This window comes from Mesoplodon densirostris, chromosome 11, assembly GCF_025265405.1.
Source record: "Mesoplodon densirostris isolate mMesDen1 chromosome 11, mMesDen1 primary haplotype, whole genome shotgun sequence".
Taxonomy (NCBI): Eukaryota; Metazoa; Chordata; class Mammalia; order Artiodactyla; family Ziphiidae; genus Mesoplodon; species Mesoplodon densirostris.
The window spans coordinates 2,517,483-2,544,898 of NC_082671.1; the positions used below are offsets into that span (position 1 = coordinate 2,517,483).

Consider the following 27,416-nt stretch of genomic DNA (forward strand, 5'->3'; position numbering starts at 1 on the left):
GGTTTGTAATAAACGCACAGAGAAAGGGCCTGAAGCAAACACATGAAACTGTAAGTAGGGAAACTGTTACCACGTCTCCTGCACTTTTTACGCGAGTTTTCTGTAAGAGCGTGTAAATTCTTTCGGACACAGAACAGCCCCTTCCCAAATAAGCTGGGGAAATCACCTAGTATTACATGCTCTAAAACGACCCAATTTTTATTAACTTCTTACCCCCACTACCATGTGATCCCTATTAAAAGTCTAAAATTCAAACGTTAAAGTACCAACAGGCTACGATCACTTACAGATTTTATGGTGAGGTATTAAAACTGATTTTAAATAGCTTAAGATATTTCGATAACAATGCAGCAGGAATTTTTTAATTAATTTTTTTTATTGGAGTATAGTTGGTTTACAACGTTGTATTAGTTTCTACTGTACAGCCAAGTGAATCAGCCATACACATGTCCACACCCTTCTAGACTCCATTCCCATATAGATCATTACACAGCACCAAATAGAGTTCCCTGTGCTGTACAGGAGGTTCTTATTAGTTATCTTTTATATATTGAAGCAGGAATTTTAAAACTTAGAAAATCATAAATGCCAAGGACTGCTGCTAAATCAGAGACTCTGAATCCTTCAGAAATACATGCAAAGATACTGAAGTGAAATTCACAGGAAATGAACAATTTTAAGGTGCATAACCTTAAAGAGGCATTCAGGATATTCACAACGTGTGCGACCACCATCTGTGTTAAGTCACAGAACATTTCACCACCTGAAAGAAAGCTCCACACCCAATAGGCAGTCACTCTGCATCCTCCACTCCCCAGGCCCTGGAGACCACCAAGCTGTTCTTTCTATGGATTTCCTTATTTTGGACATTTCACATAAATGGGATCATACAATTTGTTGTCTAGTTAGTTCTTTTTTAAATACATTAATATTTATACTAAGCACATAAGATGTAATAATTGAATAACTTGAATTTACAGCATCTTAAAAAAGCAAACTGTTATAACAATAGCAAACAAAAAATCCCGTTAAAAAATGGGCAGAGGATCTGAACAGACATTTTTCCAAGGAGGACATACAGATGGCCAACAGACACATGAAAAGATGCTCAACATCACTAATCATCAGAGAAATGCAAATCAAAACCTCACACCTGGTAGAACGGCCATGATGGCCATCATCAAAATGACAGGAGGTGGTAAGTGTTGCTGAGGGTGTGGAGAAAAGGGAACCCTTGTGCACAGTTGGTGGGAATGTAAATTGGTGCAGCCACTATGGAAAAGAGTATGGAGGTTCCTCAAGAAATAAAAAATAGAATTATCACATGACCCAGTAATTCCACTCCTGCGTATCTTTCCAAAGAAAGTAAAAGCACTAATTTGAAAATGTATATGGACTTATTTGTGCATTGCAGCATTATTCACAAGAGCCAAGACAGGGACACACCTAAGTGTCCACGGATGAAGAAGAGGTGGTGCATATACAATGGAATATTACTCAGTCACAAAAAGCAGGAAATGCTGCCATTTGTGACAACATGGATGACTTGAGGGCATTATGTTAAGTGAAACAAGTCAGAGACAGACAAATACTGTTATGACCTCACTTGTATGTGGAATCTAAAAAAACTGAACTCACACCAAAAGGATTAAAGACCCAAATGTAAGACCAGACACTATAAAACTCTTAGAGGAAAACATAGGAAAAACACTCTTTAACATAAACCACAGCAAGATCTTTTTTGACCCACCTCCTAGAGTAATGGAAATAAAAACAAAAATAAACAAATGGGACTTAAACTTAAAAGCTTTTGCACAGCAAAGTAAACCACAAACAAGACAAAAAGACAACCCTCAGAACGGGAGAAAATATTTGCAAATGAAACAACTGACAAAGGATTAATCTCCAAAATATACAAACAGCTCATGGAGCTCAATATCAAAAAAACAAACAATCCAATTAAAAACTGGGTGGAAGACCTAAATAGACATTTCTCCAAGGACGACAGATGGCCAAAAGGCACATGAAAAGATGCACAACATCACTAATTATTAGAGAAATGTAAATCAAAACTACAATGAGGTATCTCCTCACGCTGGGTCAGAATGGCCATTACCAAAAAATCTAGAAATCATTATCAAAAAATCTAGTAAATGCTGGAAAGGGTGTGGTGAAAAGGGAACCCTCCTGCACTGTTGGTGGGAATGTAAGTTGGTAACAACCACTATGGAAAACGGTATGGAGGTTCCTTAAAAAACTAAAAATAGAATTACCATATGACCCAGCAATTCCACTACTGGACATATATCCTGAGAAAACCATAATTCAAAAACAGTCATGTACCACAATGTTCATTAAAGCTCTATTTACAACAGCCAGGACATGGAAGCAACCTAAATGTCCATCGACAGATGAATGGATAAAGAAGACGTGACACATATATACAATGGAATATGACTCAACCATAAAAAGAAACGAAATCAAGTTATTTGTAGTGAGGTGGATGGACCTAGAGTCTGTCATACAGAGTGAAGTAAGTCAGAAAGAGAGAAACAAATACCGTATGCTAACACATATATATGGAATCTAAAAAAAAAAAAAAGTACTGATGAACCTAGTTGCAGGGCAGGAATAAAGAGGAAGACAGAGAATGGACGTGAGGACATAGGGTGGGAGGGGGAAGCTGGGGCGAAGTAAGAGTAGCATCGACATATACACACGACCGAATGGAAAACAGTTAGCTAGCAGGAAGCAGCCGCATAGCACAGGGAGATCAGCTCGGTGCTTTGCAATGACCTAGAGAGGTGGGTTAGGGAGGGTGGGAGGGAGGCTCAAGAGGGAGGGGATATGGGGACATATGTATGCATATGGCTGATTCACTTTGGTGTAAAACAGAAACTAACACAGTATTATGAAGCAATTATACTCCAATAAAGATCTATTTTTTAAAAAAACGTGGTCAAAAGGTACAAACTTCCAGTTATAAAATAAATAGGTGACCGTAGTTAATAATACTGTATTGTGTATGCGAAAGCTAATAAGAGAGTAGATTTTACAGGTTCTCATCCTAAGAACAAATCTGTAACCGTGTGAGGTGACAGATGCTAACTAGACCTATTGGTGATCATTTTGCAGTGTGTACAAATATCAGATCACTATGTTGTACACCTAAAACTAATGTTGTAAGTCAATTACATCTTAAAAAAACCCCAAAAAACAAAAGTCTGTGATTTGGAGAACTTGACAACAACAAAACTCAAAGCCCCCGGAGCGCCCAGGAGCAAGAAGGAAGGTCCAGAATCTGTGCTGCAACGTCCTGACCGCCCCCGCCCGCAGTGGCCCTTCTCCGGGGTTTCAATCCCTGCCTGGTCCCCAACTGCCTTCTCCAGACTGCCCCCACCCGGGGTTGCCTGCTGGCATAAAAACACCTCTGCTTAGTGAGATACCTCTTGGCCTCACAATTTCTCATGCCCCTTTCTCCTTCATCGTAACGTGTTATAATTTCAGCAGTTCCCATCTGATGTGAATTCTGAACAATTACTATTTTATATAAACTGCATCACACACATTTGGGAAAAAATATGCACGTGGTGCACCAAGAGTCTGTTTTAAATTTCCGTGCTACTTTTCAGCAGGGGATGGGACGTAGGACCTGAAGAGACCTGTGGCAGTTCAACAGTTTAAACTTCAGTGGTTTAAAGAACAAGTACATACAGTCGAGTCAACAAAAACCAACAAAAAACTAGCAGTTAAAAAAAAAATCTTACACTGCTTTGCATTGCAACTTTTTTTCTTTAGAAGGGGTCAGCTGCAGACGGGGCAGGGCTGTGTTTAATGCTGTGCAGAGAAGAGGCCTGTGGGACCAGGACAGGGTTTCAATGAGAAGCTAATTAGAAACGGCACTTTGAAATCCTCTCAACAATTACAAATAGAATCTGGCTGAAGCTGAGCCCAGGACTCCCCGTCCATGCCCCCCACCCATCCCCAGCACACATGGGACCCGAGCTCCCTGGCAATGGCATGTCCAGAGTCTCCTGACAAAAACAGTCCAGGAGGTCAGGGAGACAGTGTCCCTTCACTGGTGTATTTCCCCAGGAGTCATCATTAAAAGACTTTCAGAGGCACTAAGATTGGACTCCTGGGTGACCAGAAACCCTGCCTATAAGCCACTAAAGACCTGAAGATTTTCTGCTGTTTCAACAAAAGCACAAAACTCATGCCACACTGAAGGCTTTCTCCAGAATGTTCAGCTCTGTAACTGACATCCAGACTCTCTTCAATACCATGGTTACTTGTATCTAAGACCAAAGAGCAGAATACAAACAAACAACGCTGCAAATAACCTAAAACTTGAGTGTCTGAAGCTAGGCTTTTGCTGGCAGCAGTGACGAACCTGCCTATCTGTATTCGGATTATTCTGCAACCAGATGTAAACCAGGGCATTTAGGACTCAGTCCAGGGCAGTGAGCAGAAAATGGGAAGGCTTTCAAGGAGGCGGTTAACTGTCCAGATACAAAGGCAGCGAGAGCCCGTCAAGGGGAACGAGGCAGAAAACCAGTTGAGAACTACAGCTGGACAGCCTGACTGAGGCCACCTCCAACCAGGGCCTCGAGGGAAGAAGGGGCTGGAGAGACCTGCAAATCAGGCAGAACAGGACTGCCTCAGTTTACCTCCTGGTACAGACATACTTACAAGCTGAAGAAAAAAGACACAGAAGATAAGTCCAAACATACTGGAAAAACAGAGATTTTTAAATGAGCTTTTCCCCTTTCTTGGATCAAGGTAGGATGTACTCGGTTAATGGCCCGGTCCCTGAACACACAATCTTGCAGTCACACCAACGACCGCAAGGCCGCAGAGGGTCCACACTGTCACAAGCCAGCCAGACACGGCCTCCAGGGGAAACGTGCTCTGACCACTAACTGCTTGAACAGCCAATGGGATGGATGCTAAAAGGAGACAAGGCATTGGGACTTCCCTGGTGGCGCAGTGGTTGAGAGTCTGCCTGCCAATGCAGGGGACACGGGTTCGAGCCCTGGTCTGGGGGGAGCCCACATGCCGCAGAGCAATTGGCCCCGTGGGCCACAATTATTGAGCCTGCGCGTCTGGAGCCTGTGCTCCGCAATAAGAGAGGCCGCGATAGTGAGAGGCCTGCGCACCGCGATGAGGAGTGGCCCCCGCTTGCCACAACTGGAGAAAGCCCTCGCGCAGAAACGAAGACCCAACACAGCCATAAATAAATAAATAAACAAATAAATAAAATAATTTAAAAAAAAAAAAGGAGACAAGGCATTAAAAAGTGGAGCGAGTCTGGGAACTGGGCAGCAGGGGAGGCAGGGGGTGCCCCCTCAGTCCTGCCCGCGACCCCTCCCCCGTCCAGCCCTTCTCGTCAGACCCCCCGGGCCTCATCCCGCCCTACCTGCCCACTGTTAACGTCTCAGTAAATACAAACAGCAGCTTCGCCCCTTCCTACAGCTGCGATGCTGAACAACGTCACAGAACACAACTTCCCAAACACAGGGGGCTCCGGGGACTGCTCCCCCCGAAGCATCTCTTCACCAAGCACTGTCTCAACTCTTACCCTGCCCCTCCCAGTTCGCGTCCCCCCCCGCTGGACACGCGAGCGCCCCCACCGCACAGGGAGCACCGAGAGCCCGTGGACATCCTGCTCCAACTAAGGAAACGGGACCTGAAATGCCGAGAACTCTCCTCAGTGCTGCTTCCTCTGCACTTCGTCACGATTCCTTTGTTTTCTTTCACGGCCAGGCTTCTCAAGAGGACAAATACCACTCTGACCAGTAACTCCCCTTTTACTCACTTGCAACCCGACCTTCACTCCATCATCCTCTAGTGAAACGCTCCCCCCAAAGGCCGCCCTCCCTTCTAGGCCCACGCTCCCAGAGCAGGGACCCTACAGCTACTTGCTCACCTTGCAGTCGTTCCTGATGGGGTCTGACCACAGATGCATCTTCCTGAAACAAAGACCGAACGACATAGCCTCCGACCACTGCCTCCCATGGACAAACAAGCAGGGGACGGCCAGGGGACTCCGAAGTCTGACTGTTCCAACCCAACCGCCACTCTGAGTCACAACACATCTTACACGCCAGCCACGACCCAGCACACACACTCTCCGACTGCATTGCACGCGACCCTGCCTGTGTACTTCTGCTTGTCTTGACCCCCCGCCTGCACTGCCACCGTCAAAACCTCAGCCACCCTGCAGGGCTCAGGCGACACAGTTCTGCTGCTCCAACTCTCAGCCCCAGTCCCTTCCATCTTTGCCTCTTGCATTCCTATGACACGTGTGTAACAGAACCCATCATTCTCCTCGGTATTACAGTAAATAATGATGTGAGTATCATCCCCGGAGATTAGGGGAGCCAAACAGTCAACTTATGTCTTATTTTTACAACTCCTTCTCTTTCTAGAAATGCATCTTACGTAGAAGAATACTCCAAAAAGGCTTGAGGTTTTAAACATGAAATCAACGTAAATAAAGAATTTGGGATGGAAGGAGCACACGAGATAAAACGGGACCATCTTTTCTGAACACGTCAACCCTTCTCTCCGCTCGCTCTCACACACTCACCTACTGCTCAGTGGACTTGACGGACAGGCAGTCAGACCTCCGCCCAGGCTGCAATCCTGCCCGTGTCCTCTGTGGACGCTTCCCTACAGTTACAAGTGAGGAAAAGCGAGGACAAGACGGGTGAGAGTGTCCTCAGCTGCTGCTGTGGCTGCCACTGCCACCAGTCGAGAGGCCGGGAAGGGCCAGGTGAGGCTCTACCTAAACGAGGGCCCGGGGCACCCCAGGCCAGTCGGCAAAAATGACAACTCGGCTCTACAAGGCCCCACACAGCTTATTCACTTAAAAACGCTCAAAAAAGCTCAGAGGTACCATGTGCCAAACTCCCTGAACGGTGTAAACATTTTTAACAAGTTTTGTCTCATATTACCAAGGAAAAGCCAGTTTCATCACCTCGGGTTGCCGGGAAGGGCTCTCAAAGGTGGATTCTGAGCAGCAGGGGGGCAGCTCTCCTTTAGAGGCGGTTCTGTGGCCGGTGAGGCTGGAACAGGTAGGAGGACGAGAGACAAGCTCAGCCACGAGGGATTGCAGAGCTTCCTGGGGGTGTCAGACCCCCAGATGATGTCAGAGGCTTGGCAGCGGCCGTCACAGGGAACTTCAAAGAAGGCCAACGTCAGTTTTGGAATTTCTGTGGACTGAGCCCCAGAGCCTCACCATCGTAACCTCGTATTAAGAAATGGTAAGCGAGGGCCGTGCAGGTGAGGTGAGTAGGCTCTGCGTCGTCACATCAGCATCATGTACGTGTGGTCTGGCACCACTTAACTGAAAAACTTGAGACTTGTGGCATCAACGAGGTAAAGCAACAAAGGATGGAAAAAGCTCAGTGGCGCTAATGCCACTAAGTGGTGGTTTATGCAACCCAAACGAACCACAGAACGGCAGGAGACCTGCTGAGATGGGGGATCTAGAAAGCTTTTCCATTATGAGAATGACCAGCCTCAGTAGAGATAACCCCCAACTGTCAAAGGGGGCATGACCCCCTTTACCCCAAAAGCTACTGCAGCAGTTCCTGAAATGTGCCTATGAGCGACTCCTTCGGAAGTTCAGGCCCAGGGGAAGAGCCCTCGGGCCACGAGCTCTCTCAGGGGACCAACAGCAAAGGGGCCAGGGGGCCACCTCCACCTCTGCCGAGTGAGGCAGGTGCTGGGGCCAGACAGCGCGGCGGTGTCCCTGTCCTCACAACCATCTTCTATGTGACTTATCGAAGACCTGATGTGTATGACACACCTTACTATCACTGTCCGTAACCTTAGCTACAATGCTTTCACTAGTCTACACCCCCTTGACTTTCATCTTGCCGTAGCAGTTTCACTTGCCTGGGGTCACGGCGGCCCTACCTTCTGGCTCTCCCATCATTTCACGGTTCACAGGCCTCTCACACCCCATGAGTCAGCCCACCGGCTCTGCCTCTCTGCAGACGTGCAATTGTTTTGGTAAGAAACGCGGAGTTCGTCTTCTAACAAAATTCCTCGCCAGTTGGGGCTTCCCTGGGGGCGCAGCGGTTGAGAGTCCGCCTGCCGATGCAGGGGATACGGGCTCGTGCCCCGGTCCGGGAAGATCCCACATGCCGCGGAGCGGCTGGGCCCGTGAGCCATGGCCGCCGAGCCTGCGCGTCCGGAGCCTGTGCTCCGCCACGGGAGAGGCCACAACAGTGAGAGGCCCGCGTGCCACACACACACAAAAAAAACTCCTCGCCAGTTACAAGCTGTCAGAAACAATGGAGGGACCAAGTGCCAATCCCTCGCTAAGTACTAGACCAGCTACTGGACAACGGTCCTTCCCACAGAAACTGGGAAGTTACAGCACCTCGTTTTACTAATAAGAAAATCGAAATTCAGAGCCATCAGGAAGCTCATCCAGACGGGCAGCTAGAAGAGGGCGGCGCCACACCTACGGGGGGTCCTAGAGGAAAGCTCACGACGCGCAGCCCCCCAGACCCCGAGGCTCTGCGCCTGTCACGCTGCACTGTATCTATTCTGTTTTACTGGCATGTGATCTCCACTTCACATTCAGATCATAGGTGTGTTTATTACTAGAACAGACCCCAGCATAACTTGGATGGGTACTGGTAGGTTCACACAGTCACTGTCACAGAAGAATCTACACAGTGTGTGTGTGTTTTAACTTAATGTGTAAAAATGTACTGCCATTCACCAATCATACGATGCAGGCCCACTGAGGGGGTTCCCGGAGATTCTCTCCTAACAATCACCCTCTTAAACCTTTATCTGCACTTCCAGTTTTGTTTTCATAATCGCAAGTGAGATGTTAATGATACTTGCAATCCAAATACCGAAACCATAAGATTGTAATGAATTTTTTCCTTTCATCTTTTACTATTTTATCCTTATTTGACAGTCAACCTTTCAGAAGCAACTCATCCTTAATGTTTTTGTTTAATAAAAACTTTTTATAGAAAATTTTATGCCCTTATTTTGTTTCATAATATTTAATTGTGTAAATTCAGTAACGAGAACAATGGACACACACAGGTCTGTGAAAACATCAGCAGGATGCCCAGCTCGCAGGTTGTCATTTCCCGAGGGTGGCCTCTCGAATGAAGACCCCCCGAGGGTGCTCCTGATGTCTGGCCTCTGTGCCAGGACAAGGCAGTGCAGTCACTCCACTGCCCCCACCCGCAATATCTACGTTCACCGATTATTCTGGAGGAGAGCTCTGTTATGCTGGGACTTAGCTAAGGCGACAACAAACCTCAATTTATCTTGGCGACGACGGACATCTAAACTTTCCTTCGAGAAACAGAGAGGTCTGGCATCCTTACTCGAGATGTGAAGAGATACATGTACTCACAGCTTTGTACCTTCTTTCTCATCAATTCTGCATAGGCATAGTCAGATTCACAGCAGCACCTGTTTTGCTGCTGCAGCCAGTTAACTGTTAACCTTTAGCAGGCATAGGAATGAATCACAGAGCAACAGAACCACATCCAGCCATCCTGCCAGGCTGGGACAAGAGCAGGGCGGGATCCGGCGTCTAGCGTGCGGCCCAGGTGACGCCCACGCAGGATGTCGAGAGCCAGCACGGCTGTGAGCACTAAGCCACAGACTCCCTTAAGTGCAAGTCTATTCCCCGAGACGAAACGCTCTAAAATCCTGCCTCTTACTCTTTTCTTACGTCACACACACAAGACTTCCAAGACAGTATTCCCATACCACACATGCCACTAAACCCCGATGGGTTATGAGTTATTATTCTTTTGATGAGGAAACGGTCTTTATTTGTTAGTGCACTTTTAAAGCCTTGACGTTTATATTACTGAATGAAGAGCGTATTTGAATTCATCAGGAATGGGGCACTAAGGTAACTATATCTCAACGGACACAATAGCCAAGCCACTTCTTTCTTCATTTTTGAACTGTTTGGAAATTATCTTTTCATAAAGGTTTAGAAAATTTGACCTGTGAATAAATCTAAATGATTCTGGAGCTTTTGCTGGGATGCTTTTGTGAAAACTCTTCTTCCCTAATTACTGGTCTGCTAAGGTTTCTGGTTGCATAATTTAGATTCTGGGGTGTTTTTTTTGGGAAATCAACACCCCATTTCACTAAGGCTTGCAAATTTACAGCACTGTATAGCTTTCAAAATATCAAATCTATTATTTCCTTTTTCAGCTTCTAATTCCACTGTTCTTGAAATTTGTATTTAAGGTTTACCTTATTTTAATTTTTTCTTCTCTTGCAAAGAATCAACTCCTGAAATTTTCTGTATCAAAACCATCCGTTTTATGCTTGTAAGTTTTTTCCCTTAGTTACACTATTCAAAAGTCTGAGGTTGAATATTGCAGTTAAAAAGACAGAAATTATAAATGAAAGTTTAAGCAGATTAGGTAAACGTCTTACAGATGATTTAAGGTGCTGTCATTAATCATATCAATAAAGTCATATACAAGGCTATTTAAGTTATAAAACCATTCTATTAAATAGCTACTTTAAGAAAACTAGATTACGTATTTCAAGTCCTGGAAAAATGGTCACAGTGTGCTGCGGAGGACAAGATCCAAGTGTAATTATAGTCAACGGGATTAAGGACGTCAATGGGGAGATGCTCACCCATGAAAATGCAATTCCGTGACTTTCTACAGTTCACCCCAAAGCACCAACCTGCTCAATGGTTACAAATATCATTGGAGTCACGACAAATCAAGTAATGTATCTGTCACTGGGTCCTTCCCTGGGGGTGCTGCAGCAAGAGTTTAAAAACACTTTCTCCTCAGATGTCAAGGGCAGTGCTCACATTTTTGTCTTCTATTAACAAGTATTAAGAATCAGAAGCATCAGATTTATGGAAACTGGATGGTTGTCAGGCATCCACCACAGAACGGGCGTTCTAGGAGGTCACCTGTGGGGTTACAATGATGGGGAAGACATGGCCCCCGATCCAGAGTTGCTTAGACAACTCCTGATGAAATGAAGTCGGGAAGCGCACTGCGGGGGACACCCTCGCCTGGGAGAGGCGGGGAGAGCTCACAGACACAAGGCCCTCAAGTGGGGCTTCTGAGAGCCCTGGAACAGGCGGGGGCAGGCGGGGTGCAGGACGAGGCCAGGATTCGGTTCCCTGCAGTCAGAGGGGGCAGCCGGGGGGAGCCGGCACTAGAGCCACAAAGAAAAGCACCTTCAGAGCCTGCTGTTAGAGGGAGACAGACCAGAAGATGATGTTTTTTAAAAAGGAAAGGAAAAAAAAAAAAAAGGCAGCAGTCTATGTACAGGGAGAGGTACACACAGGGTGCTCCGCAGAGACACACCTGGGGCTCAGTGGGTGGTTCCCAGGGGATGCTGGGGAGAAGGAGAGCTGGCTCCCAAGGGTGAAGAGCAGTGAGGATGGGGTAGCGGCATGAGGATTAAATCACACGGCCCGGGCTTCCCTGGTGGCACAGTGGTTGAGGGTCCGCCTGCCGATGCAGGGGACGCGGGTTCGTGCCCCGATCCGGGAGGATCCCACGTGCCGTGGAGCGTCTGGGCCCGTGAGCCATGGCCGCTGAGCCTGCGCGTCCGGAGCTTGTGCTCCGCAACGGGAGAGGCCACAACAGTGAGAGGCCCGCGTACCGCAAAAAAAAAAAAAAAAAAAAAAAAAAAAAAAAAATCACACGGCCCACAGTGAAGGAGAGTGGGGGCACGAGGTCCCATCTTAATGCCCCAGATGAAGAAAGATGAAGGCTGGACCAGCTGCAGGAGAGCGTGGAGTGGAGGGTGCTCAAACCTCTAATGAAGGAACCCTTTACCAGAGCAGCTTGACGCCACACACGGAGGACAGGGACCCTGTCTGCACACCTTCTGGGCAATCATGCTGCAGATCTCGGGCAGGAAGTCCTCGCTGAGGAGCTTGTAGAGCTGCCGCTCTCGCAGGGAGGTCCTCTCCCGGAAACTCTCGGTGACCTGTCTCCACTCCTCTTCTGTCTGGCACAGGAGCCACCAGGAGCCTTGGCCTGGCCCCTGGGACCCTAGAAGAGAAAGGGGCGGCTCAGTAAACAGATCCCATGAGACCTGTTTCTTTCTATCTTCAGTTTCAGTTGGACCCTGGGTTATGATCAAAGCCAGGTAATCAGAAAAATGGGGGGCCCATTACCATTTAAGGTTGAAGCTGTGTACTTCTGATTTTCCTGTTACTATCACTGTTTACAACTAAGAGATAAGAATACGTAAAGGCAATACAAATATAACTATTGTAACCTTCATGATAGATTCTAATATACTAGAAATGCCTCAATGTATTTACTTTTCTAAAAACTGGTTTTGATTGAGCTTCTGCAGTCTTGCTTGTTGCACTGAGATGCTCTAAATTGCTATTTCTCCCCAAATTTATACAATTTGGATTACAGAACCGAAGTCTAGGTAGGAACCCAGTACACTTCCTTATGCAGTAAACCATTTTACTGGGTTGGTCAAAAAGTTCGTTCAGTTTTAAGTAAAAATAAGACACATTTTTCATTTTCACCAAGAACTTTACTGAACGTATTCACTAACCGAGCAAACTTTTTGGCCAACCCAGTACATTAAAAGAAAGCTCTCGGAGAAGCTGCTCATTCACTCCAATGTTGGGTGTCTATTCTGCTGGGCCTGGGTAAGGGCGCCCAAGTGAAAAGACCTGGTCCTGCTCTCAAGCTATCCGTCAGGGGGAGAGATGGGCACAGGGAGACGATGTGTGAAGGGTGAGGAGGCTAGTCAGAGGCTATTGTAATAGTCATAACGCTCTGCACTCGACTCTGGAAAAGGACACAAGTCAATCATGTTCATGCAATCCCTTCTGACCCCGACAAAAGCCATTACCATTTCTTGTCTGCGGCTCAGATGTTAAGGAGTTTTCTTCTTGCTTTTCACTGAAACACAGGAAAAAGAGGCACCAATTAAAACAAAGACATGGGGCTTCCCTGGTGGTGCAGTGGTTGAGAGTCCGCCTGCCGATGCAGGGGACGCGGGTGCCCTCGTGCCCCGATCCGGAAAGATCCCACATGCCGCGGAGCGGCTGAGCCCGTGAGCCACGGCCGCTGAGCCTGCACGTCCAGAGCCTGTGCTCCGCAACGGGAGAGGCCACAACAGTGAGAGGCCCAAGTACCACAAAAAACAAAAACCAAAAAACAAAGACATGTCCAAAATTGTTGTGCTCCCCTGTAAGGCAGACACATACTTACTACCAGGAATGTGTGTTGGCGCAGAGGGGAAGGACAGATACACGGGGACACAGGAAAGGAGAAGAAGTTCAGTGTCCACAGGTAAATGCCAAGAAAAGGGCTTCCTCCCGGACGGCACTGAGGGTGGCACTGCAGGCGAGGTGTATTGAATTGGCCCTCACAGCAGGCTGGGGTGAAGAACACAGGTTCTGAGGCTGGGCCACCTCTATTCAAGGCCTGCCACCATCTACCATGTGACCTCAGAAAAGTCACTGAACTTCCTGTAAAATGGGGCTATTAATAATGGCCACCTCACAGGGATGCTGGAACTAAATTATAAAATGCAAATGTGCTCATCAGCCCGACAGTGTTAAGTCTCCCTGAATCATGAAGGACAGTCTCTGGATTTTCTGGTCTGTTTTCAACCACCTAACCCAGCACTGCCCCGAACAGCCTCCGGGAGAAGGAAAACGTCCTGTACCGTCGCTGTCCAGCGAGGCAGCCCCGGGCCCCGAGCGCCTGCTCAGCTGAAGTGTGTCAGGGGTGACTGAGGAACCTAACTTTACATTTTATTTATTATTTTTTAAAAATAATTTGTTGTAGGAGCTGCCCTTTTTCTTTACTTTTTGCCCCCTCCTACACGTACCTTATTGTCTACATTTGTTTTGCATCATTCTTTGAAAAACGGAGGTATAGTTTTAGATGTACAACACCATGATTCACAATTTTTAAAGATTATACTCCACTTATAGTTATTATAAAATATTGGCTATATTCCTATAGTTTATTTATTTTACGTAGTAGTTTGTACCTCTTAGTCCCCTATCTTGCCCCTCCCCCGTCCCTCTCCCCCGCTGGTCACCACTAGTTTGTTGTCTGTTTCTGTTTTATTATATTCACTAGTTTTACTTTTTAGATTTCACAAAATTTTATTTAATTTAAAAATACTGTATTGGATACAAAACTCTAAAGAATAAAATCACCAGCAGAGGGTAGCAAAGCACACATATGCTTCTTAAAATGACTACAGCCCCACCACTAAGGCACTTTAACTGCTGGGACTCACAGGGAAACTGAGATAGTACAGAACAGATTTCTGAATGTAGCAGGAGGTGTAGATCGCTAACAAAATCCAGAAACACATGTCTTGTGTATAACACATGATTATAAGAACATTTCTCACAAATACTGGTGGGAGGAAAGCTGCAATCTGTAGTCAAAATTTCTGGAAAGTTAAGTGTAACACTGACTGTTGTAACAAAAAAATCAAATTCTGATTGATTTATTCATAATCTGATTCCTAAAAATATTTCTTAGTAGTTAATAAGCAGCACAGTGAAATCTGGTCCACTTCAGGCATTTAGGTTATTTAAGAAGTTCTAAAACGCCGAAGGAAGAAGCAGCTTCTCCTGTGTTATTAGAATTTTTAAGACTATGACCTAACTTCCATAAGTGAATAATGATAGATCTGATCCTCAAGTAAAAGGAAAAAGTATTTTTACACAGAACAGGTCAGATTCTGATAACTCTTATATTGAGATTTACATGGTGGGAATTCCTAAAAGGCAATGACATGTTAAAATAAAATTTCCCGGGACTGCCCTGGTGGTCCACTGGTTAAGACTCCGCACTTCCACTGCACGGGATGTGAGTTCGATCCCTGGTTGGGGAACTAAGATCCCACATGCCGCGCAGTGCGGCCAAAAAACAGTAATAATACAATTTCCCAATCGTAAGAGAATCTTTTTCTTTGCTAAAATTAAATATCAAATAAACACTATAAAAATGTTTAAAGTCTTACCTTTTCTTTATTGTAGGAAATTGTATTCTACATACAACAAAGCATGTTTACTACAAAATCTCCTTACCAGGAAAGAATTAACTCCTAAACTCATATACAGTATTAACTCTCTCCACACTCCTGTGAAGAAACGTGTGGTGTAGGGATGGGATTTTCAGGGCACTTCCTGCAGGCAGGCTCAGTTCTCGGTGCCGTCCACTGTCACGTTCACTGTCAGAGTCCCCACTGTCCAGTGAAAGTGAGGCGCCAGGCAGGAGGTCCCCGAGGACTGTGACGCAGGGCCCATGTCCCCCCGGAGGCACAGAAAGCAGGATGGAGGCGAGTGCCTCCAGCGTTAAGGGTTCGGGTTAGGGACCTGCACACACTAACAAGACTTACTCACCTCACTAGAGTTTCCTCCTGCAGTTTTTTCCGTTTTGGGGGTCTTCCTCTTCTTTTTCCTGTTTTCCCAGGAACACTTGAGACATTTTTTTGTCCTTCACTTTCCCTAAGAAATAGTACGTTAAATAGAAATGTTCTGTCATAGGACTGATGCGTTACACATGATTTATAAGCTAGTGATTATGGGGCTTTCCTGGTGGCGCAGTGGTTGAGAGTCCGCCTGCCGATGCCGGGGACACGGGTTCGTGCCCTGGTCCGGGAAGATCCCACATGCCGCGGAGCGGCTGAGCCCGTGAGCCATGGCCGCTGAGCCTGCGCGTCCGGAGCCTGTGCTCCGCAACGGGAGAGGCCACAACAGTGAGAGGCCCGCGTACCGCAAAAAAAACCAACAAAAACTGGCTTTAAGCTAGTGATTAGGTTTTCTGGCCATGAGGTTACTAAAAAGGAGCAAAGGCAGCAGTTACAGGCAAAGAGCAGGGTGACCTCCCACTTTCCATGGTTAAAACGTGGAACCAAGGAAAACAACATCTCCCACGTGAACATCTGAGTGAGGCCTCAGGCTTCGCTAACAACAAAGGGCCCAGCAACCCGGACGTCTGGGGAAGATGCAGCATCGCTCTGGGCAGCTGGGGACAAGGCCTCTTCCTCACTGAGGACGTCAGCTCTAGCAGGAGGAGGGATTCTCCAGAACCCACTCTGCTGGAGGGAAAGGCCCCGGGGAGCACTTGTGCTGCTGAAAACCTGACGGGCGGAACAGCCTCCGGGGTGGGGCCGCTGAGAGCTGGGCTAGAGATTAATTCCTTTTCACTTCTGTGTGAAATAACTCTTTGCCATCTCTTTGTAGACATGGTGCTACAGCTAATTCCTTCATGAGAAAAAATAACTTGTGCTGCGGAATTCCGATGTATTTGGTTTTGATGACGCTCTTGTAACAGTGGCTATAGCAGCCTTGACCTTTAGGAAGGTACCTGCTCAGAGAGAGCTCTCCGTTGGATTTTCCTTGTACTGGGTCCTCCTTGTACATTCGCGTCCCATAGAAATACCAGTAGAGGGCCCCAGAGTTGTCCTCACCCAGCGGTTCCACACGGAGACTGTCTGCATCCAGGCCCTGGGCAGGACAAGGAAAGAGGTTTGGGCTCACAACGAACAAAACTAAAGAGACAAGTGAAATGAGGATTCTGAATTTGTCCCCACATATCGCTCATGTTAAAATGCTCAAGCATCTTCGGTAATTCTCAGTCAGGGTACCCGACACGCGGGACGGGGAGCAGGCGCCTGCGCGAAGAGCAGGGTGTGGGGTGAACCCCACTGCCGCCATCGCCCCGCCCTCGCCAAAAAAGAGCAACCCAAAGGGGTTTGGATGGACATGTGACATACTTGGTTTACACATGTATTCTGTGTGTACCAACAAGAGGAAAGACAATTCCAACAGGAGAGTCTGCTTTTGTGGCAGCCTCATCCCCCATGACACTCTGTCGCCGCCGGCCAGTCCGGCTCGGGGCTCCCCATTCCCCCAGCCTGACCTGCGCGGCCACCCCTCGGCGGGTGGAGGCCGAGACCTCAGTGAAGACTGTGCTGGGCTGCACTGCGGTTTTCACCATGGTGCCCACCTGAGCCCACGAGCACCGTCGACGCAGTTCATCATTTGTGACCGACCTCCCGGTGAGGGCAAAGCTGAAGCCCGCCCGCGCCCTCCCTCTGAGACAGGATAAGAGGGAGGGGGGAGGCGTCCACAGCCCCACCCAGCACACGTCTACAATGTGCACACGGTGTGCGGGGAGGATGGGTGAAAGTCCTGGGAGGTTTCATACATATTTCAATTATTCTAAGTCAAATTTCAGACCTCAGGAAATAAAACTCAGTGACTAATGTAACGGCACTTCTGGCTGATGACAGAGCAAACGGGAACCCAGGATTGTTCCCATGTCAGCGGGGACTCGGTACACGGAACGAAGAACAAACCAAAGTAGAAGTTAAACCAAAATAAAATAACATGCAGTCATCTGAGTGTGTGGCTTGGATTCCCCTGGCAACAGTGGTAACGGCTGCATCTACAAGATTCCCAAGACCAGCACAGCATCCAAACGCTGGCTCCTCTCAACTTCTGCTCCAGGGACAGGGTGCCTGTCAGCTACGCACCTTGAGGAGATCGAAGACATCGTCTGCGTCCAGCCGGTAGTCACAGAGGCGGTGGAGGATTTCCACTCGGGTGCGAAGGGGCAGGTCCTGGAAGCTGGCTCCCCGCAGGGGGTTCGGCTTCCCCTCTTCCAGCTCCCAGCGGTAGCTGATGATGTCCTCCAGGTAGCTGTGGAAGGTCTGAGACCTACCCAGGCGGGCCCAGACACAAAGACACATGAATACCACATAGAGAGGGGGTTGCGGGGGGAGGGAGGGCTGGACAGCTGACTAATCTTCAACAGCAGCAGGAATGGAAAGTGCCAGGAAGGGCCCGGGGATCCCTTGAGGAAGCACTATGTTATTACACCATCTCCTGGGACCTGACACCGTCAAGTCCCAAAGATCATCAATATTAAGAAGATTGCGGGACCTTCCCTGGTGGCACAGTGGTTAAGAATCGCCTGCTGGGCCTTCCCTGGTGGCACTGTGGTTGAGGGTCCGCCTGCCGATGCAAGGGACACGGGTTCGTGCCCCGATCCGGGAAGATCCCACATGCTGCGGAGCGGCTGGGCCCGTGGGCCATGGTCGCTGAGCCTGCATGTCCGGAGCCTGTGCTCCGCAACGGGAGAGGCCACAGCAGTGAGAGGCCCGCGTACCGCAAAATAAAAAGAATCTCCTGCCAATGCAGGGGACACGGGTTCGAGCCCTCGTTCCGGAAGATCCCACATGCCACAGAGCAACTAAGCCTGTGTGCCACAGCTACTGAGCCTGTGCTCTAGAACCCGTGAGCCACAACTACTGAAGCCCGCGTGCCTGGAGCCCATGCTCCGCAACAAGAGAAGCCACCACAATGAGAAGCCCGCACACCGCAATGAAGAGTAGCCCCTGCTCGCCGCAACTAGAGAAAGCCCATGCGCAGCAACAAAGTCGCAACGCAGCCAAAAATAAATTAATTAATTAATTTAAAAAAAAAAAAGATTAGGTCCACAACTTAGATGGCAAACAGCAAAGAATGCCAGTGTCTGCCTGGCCTAATCCATTTATATTTCAGGTTAAGATGCAAAGGTGAAAAAACCTCCTCCAGAACACAGGAGGCTACTCCAGGGAATTTCCCTGGCGGTCCAGTGGTTAGGACTCCATGCTTTCAATGCCAAGGGCCCAGGATCAATCCCTGGTCGGGGAACTAAGATCCCACAAGCTGTGCTGTGTGGTCAAATTGATTAATTAATTAATTTTAAAAGAGGCTACTCCGATGTGTAACTATACTTTCATGTGCTGTTACACGTAAACTTGTGGGTGTGTTATGAAACACTAAATTTGAGGGTTTTTTCTATAGAAAACATTTAAGACAACTTAAATTTTGGATTAGTACCTAAATGGGCCTTGTATATAAGAAGTGCTGTTTAATTGTTAGTTATTCCATATCTCAACTATTAAAGAATCTGGATATAATTTCACCGAATGCTTGATTTTAAAATATTTTTCTCACTAAACAAAGAGCTCTAAAGGCATTACGTGTCAATATAATCTTTACAAGAGGCATGCATCATGTTAACTTATAATCTATGTAGTTATCTTTGTAGAAAAAGTCAGAAGAAATACCTCATAGAGGAAAAACAAAGGGCCTTAGGCAAATAAGAAATTAAACATTTTGCTTTTTCAAAGAGAGAAGAAACTTTATTTCCTTCCTGTTGATACCTCAAGTGCGGACGGTGTGAATGTGGTTCCCTTATCAAAACGCAGCATCACACCTGGAAACACAGGGCTCTCGGCACCACGACCGAGCCCTGCCTGCAGGCACCTGCAGGAGCCTCGGGACCAGCCTGGCCTCCTGCCCGCAAAGCCGGTGCTGCCCGTTCAGGTGGAGGAGCCGAGCCAAGAGCAGCTCCAACTGGCGGTGAAAAGCAGGCGGTACGGCAAAGGAGAATCCGAAAATAGAACGGGGTGCTTTTTCGTTTCAAAGAGCATGGAGAAGACAACCTGCCTTCGGTACTAAACCCCTTTATCTGCCACATGCTCTCTAGGATTTCTACTGCACACCAAGTACCCTAAACAACAAGGTGTGTTCCTCTTGCAGTAAAATGAAACGTGGACTCCATGACATGAGATCATTCCACGAGGACGCGGCAGGAGGCGAGGAAGCACAGACAGCCGCGATCTGCCTGAAAGCCCCTACATGTCCCGAGAGCCGCAAGTCTGAGATTCCTTCCCAACAGCCCTACTGTCCTACTCAGTTCCAGTTACATCACTTCTGCTAAAAGTTTCGTAAGTCATCTCCATACCACCTTACCAAGAGATACGAACGGACTTACAATTCAAGATGACTCCTTTGCCTTGTATATAGATAAGCCTCATAAAAATCTGTATCTCTTTCTTTTAAAGGTCAGATATTCGAGGGAAAAATTTTTGGAAGGCAGCGTGGTCAAGGGTATTTGAAACAAAAAGGCTCAGTAAGCCAACAATTAGGGTTAATACTGTGTACTTAGCGGTTTTTCATCTTCTCTAGGACACAACACTTTCAGAATCTGGTAAGACCATGCACTCCCGCCCTCAGAAAAATGAGCGCCGTGATCCTGTGTGCTGCTCAGAGGAAGAGTGCATGGCAACAGCTGCTACAAACTGATCCTACGTTGTAAATCTCTCAGCTCAGCTCAGGGCACTTCTTCCTGAGTTGTCACTAATCCTTTCAACAGGACGTGGGAACAAAAAGATCGAACCAACTGGAGGTTCTGAGCACAACCAGGTTAGTGCTCCTTCTTGTCTGAAAAAAGTTCCAAATGCTAATTATCCCTTTATTTCTTAAAATAGTTTGCACAAGAGAGAGAAAAAAAGACAGAACTATCTTTCCACAGTCGCAGAGTGAGCATCTCGTAGGGCCCCAGCAGAGAACTGCTTATTTTCCTTCAGACAGAACAGGCTTCCACTGTGAGACCCACATTCCCAGGGACAGCGTGGACCGAGAGGAGCGGGCTGACACGACCTCGGCCGGAGCTGGAGCTGGCAGGACCCTGCACCACGCAGGAAACAAGCTGCCTGAGAAGATCACAATGAGAAGGAAGGCTCTTGTGTCAGTTCTGAGACATGAAAGTGTATCTGCAGCCCACATGCAGGGAGCAATGAAGACCTGGCACCGCGGGTGCCATGTGGAGACTAAATAGAAAAATTTTCTCTTCCCGTTTGCTATGGCTACTAGTGCAGCTAATGAAATACCCATGTGCACAGTTAGGCCACGTTTAACACAAGTACTGAGGGACTTCCCTGGAGGTCTAGTGGTTAAGACTCTGCACTTCCAGTGCAGGGGGTGAGGGTTCAATCCCTAGTCGGGGCACTAAGATCCTGCATACCGCACAGTGCGGGCAAAAAGCTTAAAAAAAACACACACACACAAACACACGAGTACTGGATTGAGATAAAGATTTTAGTTCCAAGTGAAGCAACAAATAAAAGGCTCCATAAGAAAATTTGATGAAGTGCTTATTCTTAAAAATCATAAAAAGATTCAGCCCAAAACAACTAAAATAATGTCTCTTCTATAGGACTATATAGTGCCTGCCATATCCTGAAATATATCCTGAAATCAATGTGATAGCCAGGATAAGTAAAAAATCATGACAATTTCAAATTAAAGGAAAATATGATTACGATACAAAACATATCTTTTTAACTAGGAAATATGTATATAATATAGATTTTATTTGTGTATATGAATGTTTACGTTAGGTAACAAAGAAAAGTATTAAAAGTCATCTGGGGGATTTCCCTGGTGGAGCAGTGGTTAAGAATCTGTCTGCCAATGCAGGGGAGACGGGTTCAATCCCTAGTCCGGGAAGAAGATCCCACATGCCACAGAGCAACTAAGCCCATGCACCACAACTACTGAGCCCGCATGCTCTAGGGCCTGCATGCCACAAGGGCTGAGCCCGCGTGCTGCAACCACTGAAGCCCACGTGCCTAGAGCCTGTGGTCCGCAACAAGAGAAATCACTGCAATGAGAAGCCCGCTCGCCGCAACTACAGAAAGCCTGCGTGCAGCAACGAAGACCCAACACAGCCAAAAATAAACTAATTAATTAATTTTTTTAAAAAGTCATCTGGAAATCAACATGTATTAATCTTTAAATAACCCAAAAGAAAGCACTAAAGGACAAAGAGAGGAAAAAAGAAGGAAACACTTGAAAAGACACTCATTAGTCATTTGGGAAATGCAAATCAAACCCCAACAGGGTACCAGGTCACACCCACCAGGATGGCTAAAATTAAAAAGACAGATAAGAACAAGCGCTGACCACTTGTTAACAAGGACGCAGAGAAATGGGAACCATCGTATACTGCTAGTTGGAATGTAAAATGGTACAGCAACTTTGCAAAAGTTTGGCAAGCTGCTCAAAACTTAAACACAGAATTACCATATGACCCAACCATTCCACTCTTAGGTATACACCCAAGAGAAATGAAAACATACATCCAAACAAAAAAGAGTAGACAAATGTTCATACACAGCAGCATAATTCATTACAGCCAAAAAGCTGAAACAGCACCAATGTCCATGAACTAACAGATAAATAAAACATATATCTATACAACAACAGAGTATTTGGGGGCCATAAAATGAATGAGTACATGATTCACACTACAACATGGATGAATTCTGAAAACATGCTAAGTGAAAGTAGCTGGATACCTATATGTATGCATACCACCTATAAGAGGGACCTAGAATAGTAAAAACATAGACAGGAAGCACATTAGTTAGTGGGACCGGTGACTGGAGGAAGCAAGGAGCGACAGCTGACGGGTGTGGGGGGTCTCTGGGGGGGATAAAATGTTCTGGAATTCAACACTGGTGATGACTACACAACCTTGTGAATATACTAAACACCAATGAACTGGACACTTAAAAACCCCCAGAGAACAGTGGAAAACCAACCATACCAGTAACTGCACTAAATGTAAATGGACTAAACAGCCCAGTCGAGCACTGCCTACAAGGAAATTTACAGCTTTAAAATGCCTGTATTGGGCCTCCCTGGTGGCGCAAGTGGTTGAGAGTCCGCCTGCCGATGCAGGGGATACGGGTTCGTGCCCCGGTCTGGGAGGATCCCATATGCCGCGGAGCGGCTGGGCCCGTGAGCCATGGCCGCTGAGCCTGCGCGTCCGGAGCCTGTGCTCCGCAACGGGGGAGGCCACAACAGTGAGAGGCCCGCGTACCGCAAAAAAAAAAAAAAAAAAAAAAAAAAAAAAAAAAAAAAAAAAAAAAAAAAAATGCCTGTATTGAAAAGAAAAAAGGCTCATAACAAGTATTATAACTTGAGAAGAAAGAAAAAGAAGAGTAGGCTAAAGCCAAAGTAAATAGAAGAAAATAATAAAGATAAGAAATAAAAACAGAAAAAAAATTTTTTAAAGAAAACAGGCAAACAGTAGGTAAAGTTAAAAGCTGGTTCCTTAGTAAACATTTGAAAAGTTGATAAACCTGTAGAAAGAATAGAGGGAGAGGGAGAGAACAAATTCCAACATCAGGAATGAAAGTGGAGAAACCACTGTAGATCCTACAGATAGTAAGAGAATAAGAGAATATTATGAACAGTACTATGGAAATAAATTTAAAAACTTAAATAAAATAGACAAACTCCTTGAAAAATGCCTAGATTACTTACCAAAATTGACTTAAGAAATAGAACACTCAGGAGAAAAGGGAACCCTCCTACACTGTTGGTGGGAATGTAAATTGGTGCAGCCACTATGGAGAACACTTTGGAGGTTCCTCAAAAAACTAAAAATAGAGCTACCATATGATCCAGAAATCCCACTCCTGACAAAACTGTAATTTGAAAAGATAAATGCACCCCTATGTTTATAGCAGCACTATTGACAACAGCCAAGACACAGTAGCAACCTTTACCCGTTGACGGATGAATGGATAAAAAAGACGTGGTACATATATACAATGGAATATTACTCAACCATAAAAAGAGGGTGAAATAATGCCACCTGCAGCAACATGGATGGACCAAGAGATTATCATATCAAGCAAAGTCAGAAAAAGAGACAAATACTGTATGATATCACTTATATGTGGAAGCTAAAATATGACACAAATGAAACTATCTACAAAGCAGAAACAGAATCACAGATCTAGAGGTCAGACTAGTGGTTGCTATGGGCAGGGGGAGAGGGATGGACTCAGAATTTGGGGTTGATAGATGGAAACTCTTACATTTAGAATGGATAAACAACAAGGTCCTACTGTATAGCACAGGGAACTATATCCAGTCTCCTGGGCTAAACTATCATGGAAAGGAATATGAGAAAGAATATATATATGTAAAACTGAATCACTTTGCTGTACAGCAGAAATTAACACAACGCTGTACTTCAATACAATTTGTTTAAAAAGAAACAGAACACCCAAATAGCCTTAATCCATTAAAGACATCAAATCAATAATAATCAACAACTGGCACCCAAAGAAAACTACAAACCCAAAGGCTTTCAGTGGTGAGCTGTTTGAAAGAAGTTACACAAACTCGGACTTCCCTGGTGGTGCAGTGGTTAAGAACCCGCCTGCCAAGGCAGGGGACACGTGTTCAATCCCTGGTCAGGGAAGATCCCACATGCTATGGAGCAACTAAGCCCGTGCGCCACAACTATTGAGTCTGCGCTCTAGAGCCCACGAGCCACGACTACTGAGCCCATGCGCCACAACTACTGAAGCCCGTGCACCTGGAGCCCATGCTCTGCAACAAGAGAAGCCACCGCAACGAGAAGCCCGCCTACTTCAACAAAGAGCAGCCCCCGCTCGCCGCAACTAGAGAGAAAGCCCGCGCACAGCAACGAAGACCCAACGCAGCCAAAAATAAATATAAATAAAATAAATAAATTTTTTTAAAAAGAAAAGAAATTACACAAACTCTTTTAGATACGAGAGAAGGGAACACTTCTCAACCCTTGTGCCAAAACCTGACAAAGATTCATAAGAAAATAAAATTACAGACCAATATTCTTCATAAACATACATGGAGAAATCCTCAACAAAACAGCAGCAAACTGAATTCAGCAACAGACAAAAGGGACAGCATTTCATCACACTTGAGGGTGAAAGGCTGAATACTTTCCCCCAAGATCAGGAACGACACAGGAGTCGTGGCCGGCACAGTAATAAGACAAGAGAAGGAAGCTCTCGGGACAGGGAGCCGGGATAGAGGCTGGAACGGAAACAGACTACAGAAACTCCTCAGTCAGCGACAAGACCAATAGACTAAGAAGTGAATTCAGGAAAACTATAGTAACACGGTCAATATAAAAAACTCAATTGTATTTTACATATAATGGCAACAAATAGCTGGAAAATATAAAATACTTAGGCACAAGTGGAAAGATGTACAGTATCTTTACAATGAAACTATACAATATTCCTGAAATTAAAGAAGATAAACAGGGACTTCCCTGGTGGTCCAGTGGTTACGACTCCACACTCCCAATGCAGGGGCCAGGGTTCAATCCCTGGTCAGGGAACTAGATCCCGCACGCTGCAACTAAGACCCAGTGCAGCCAAATCAATAAATAAAAAAAAATTTTTTTAATAAAGGAAGATAAACAAGTGGAGAGATATATATCATGGTCAAGGACTGGGAAACTCAACATTGCTCAAAATGTCCATTTTCTGTAGCAGGCCTTTTCTGGAGGGTGGGGGAGTTGACAAGCTGATTTTTAAATTTGTATGCAAAGAACCCAGAATAGTCAAAACATTTAAAAAGCAAAACTAAAATATAAAAAGGTGGAGAACTCACCAATTTCAAGACAATCTGGTACTTGTATAAATATAAGACATACAGAACAACGGAATAAGGCAGAGTCCAGAAACAGACTGAACACAGATGAAATCCATAAGGAAAAAATGGACACTGACTGACCTTCTACTTCACACAATACACGAATACTAACTCAAAATGCATCATAACGCCAACTGCAAAAAGCGCTAAAACTGTAAAACTAAGAGAAAACCTCAGAGAAGATCTCTTGACATTAAGGTATGTCCCGATCTCTTAGGAAAAAACTGATAAATTAGACTTCAACAAAATTAAAATTTGCCATTCTTTAAAATGGAAAGGCAAGCTACACATCAGAAGAAAACAGTCACAGCCCATTATATATCTAGTCATCAGGGAAATGCACATTAAAACCACAATGAGTTACCACATTACACACAACAGAATCAGTAAAATGAAAAACTGGGTAAAATTAAAATTAACAGATGTCGGCAAAGATATGGAGCAACTGGACTGTTCATGTGTTGCTGGGGGGAGAATAAAGGTCACCACTGCTCGGAAAACAAGTCAATGTCAATCGTGCTCTCACGCACGACCCAGCGATTCCCGAGAGAAATGAAAAGACATCCACAAAAACATCCGTGCAAGTGTTCACAGCTGCTCTATTCTCAACAGCCCCAAACTGGAGGCAACATACAAGTCTACCAACTAGTAGACCAAAAAACTGTGATATATTTTTGCACTGGAATCCGACGCAGACCCGCTCCCCAAAAGGAACGAAGAACTGATACAAACAGCAGCGTCAGTGAGTATCACACAGACCCTGTGCTTCCTCAAAGAAGCTGGACACAGAGCCCATACTGCATGACCCCAGCCACACACACACGAAGTTCAAGAATAAGGCAAAACAATCTGCATCAATAAAAATCAGGTCACTGCGTGGGATGCAGTGGGGTTTTGGGGGTGTGGGGAGGTTAGATTTAGTGCAAAGGGCACTTTCTGAGGAGATGGAAATGTATTATGTTGAGCGGCATGAGTTTGTGGAATTAGAAATAGGAACCTATTTAATTTTCTAAAAACAGGGGCAAACTATGGCTCATGGGCCAAAGCTGGCCTGAATGTCTATCTTTAGCCTGTAAGCTAAGAATGTGAAAATCATTCTTTTTTAACGGTTGGAAGAAAAAAGAAATCAAAATAATACTATTTTATGACAAGAGAAAATGATATAAAATTCCAGATTATGAAAATCTAATAAAACACAGCCACAATCAGTCATGAAGCACTGCTCTGGCCACTTTTTTTTTTTTTTTTTTGCAGTACGCGGGGCTCTCACTGTTGTGGCCTCTCCCGTTGCGGAGCACAGGCTCCGGAAGCGCAGGCCCAGCGGCCATGGCTCACAGGCCCAGCCGCTCCGCGGCATGTGGGATCTTCCCGGACCGGGGCACGAGCCCGTGTCCCCTGCATCGGCAGGCGGACTCTCAACCACTGCACCACCAGGGAAGCCCCGCTCTGGCCACTTTTGCACTGGGATGGCAGAGGGGAGTAGTTTACACCATGTCACCCACACAAAGCCTAAAATGGTTATTCTCTGGCCCTTCGTAGAAGTCTGCTGACCCCAGTTCTGAGACGTGCAAACCGCAACATTTAAGACATGGGAAGGAGCCTGGGTCAATATCCACTTCCTACTCCACACACGTAGATGTTTCTGGTATTTACTAAAAGCTCAAGACTGTTTTAAGGCTGTCATAAGTGAATTCATTTAATTTCACAATAAATTTAGTAATGGGTATGGTTATCATTCCCATTTTACGGATGAGGCAAGTAATGCTCAAAGAGATTAAGGAATGTTCTTAGCTCCACATAACAGGTAAACCTTAGAACCAAGAAAAGCAAGTATTCATCTGTCCAAAATCCTCTTTCTTTAGGGTGGGATGAAAATAACTTCAGAGAATACCGAGCACAAATTCACTCTAAAGGTACGTGGATACCACTGGAGGACAGAGTAACCATCACTTTAGGCAATTCCTTTCAATGGAAAAAGGAAAATTCATTGTGATGCCTTCCTGTCTGAGTGATCACCGTGTAGGTGCATTCAGTTTGTACAAATTCACTGAGCTGTATGATTAAGCAATGTGCC

At 45.9% G+C, this 27,416-nt stretch overlaps 1 protein-coding gene across 1 annotated transcript in view; it reads right to left on the bottom strand.

The window, feature by feature from the left end:
* The window catches only part of LOC132499268 (chromatin remodeling regulator CECR2), a 160,470-nt gene that overhangs the window by 34,055 nt on the left and 98,999 nt on the right, over nucleotides 1-27,416 (bottom strand). The window contains exons 3-7 of the mRNA XM_060113759.1: nucleotides 17,536-17,719; nucleotides 16,365-16,504; nucleotides 15,398-15,502; nucleotides 12,874-12,923; nucleotides 11,878-12,047 (exon numbers count right to left, since the gene is read on the bottom strand). Of these exons, the coding sequence (XP_059969742.1) occupies nucleotides 11,878-12,047; nucleotides 12,874-12,923; nucleotides 15,398-15,502; nucleotides 16,365-16,504; nucleotides 17,536-17,719 (649 nt within the window). The remainder of the gene's footprint in view (nucleotides 1-11,877; nucleotides 12,048-12,873; nucleotides 12,924-15,397; nucleotides 15,503-16,364; nucleotides 16,505-17,535; nucleotides 17,720-27,416) is intronic.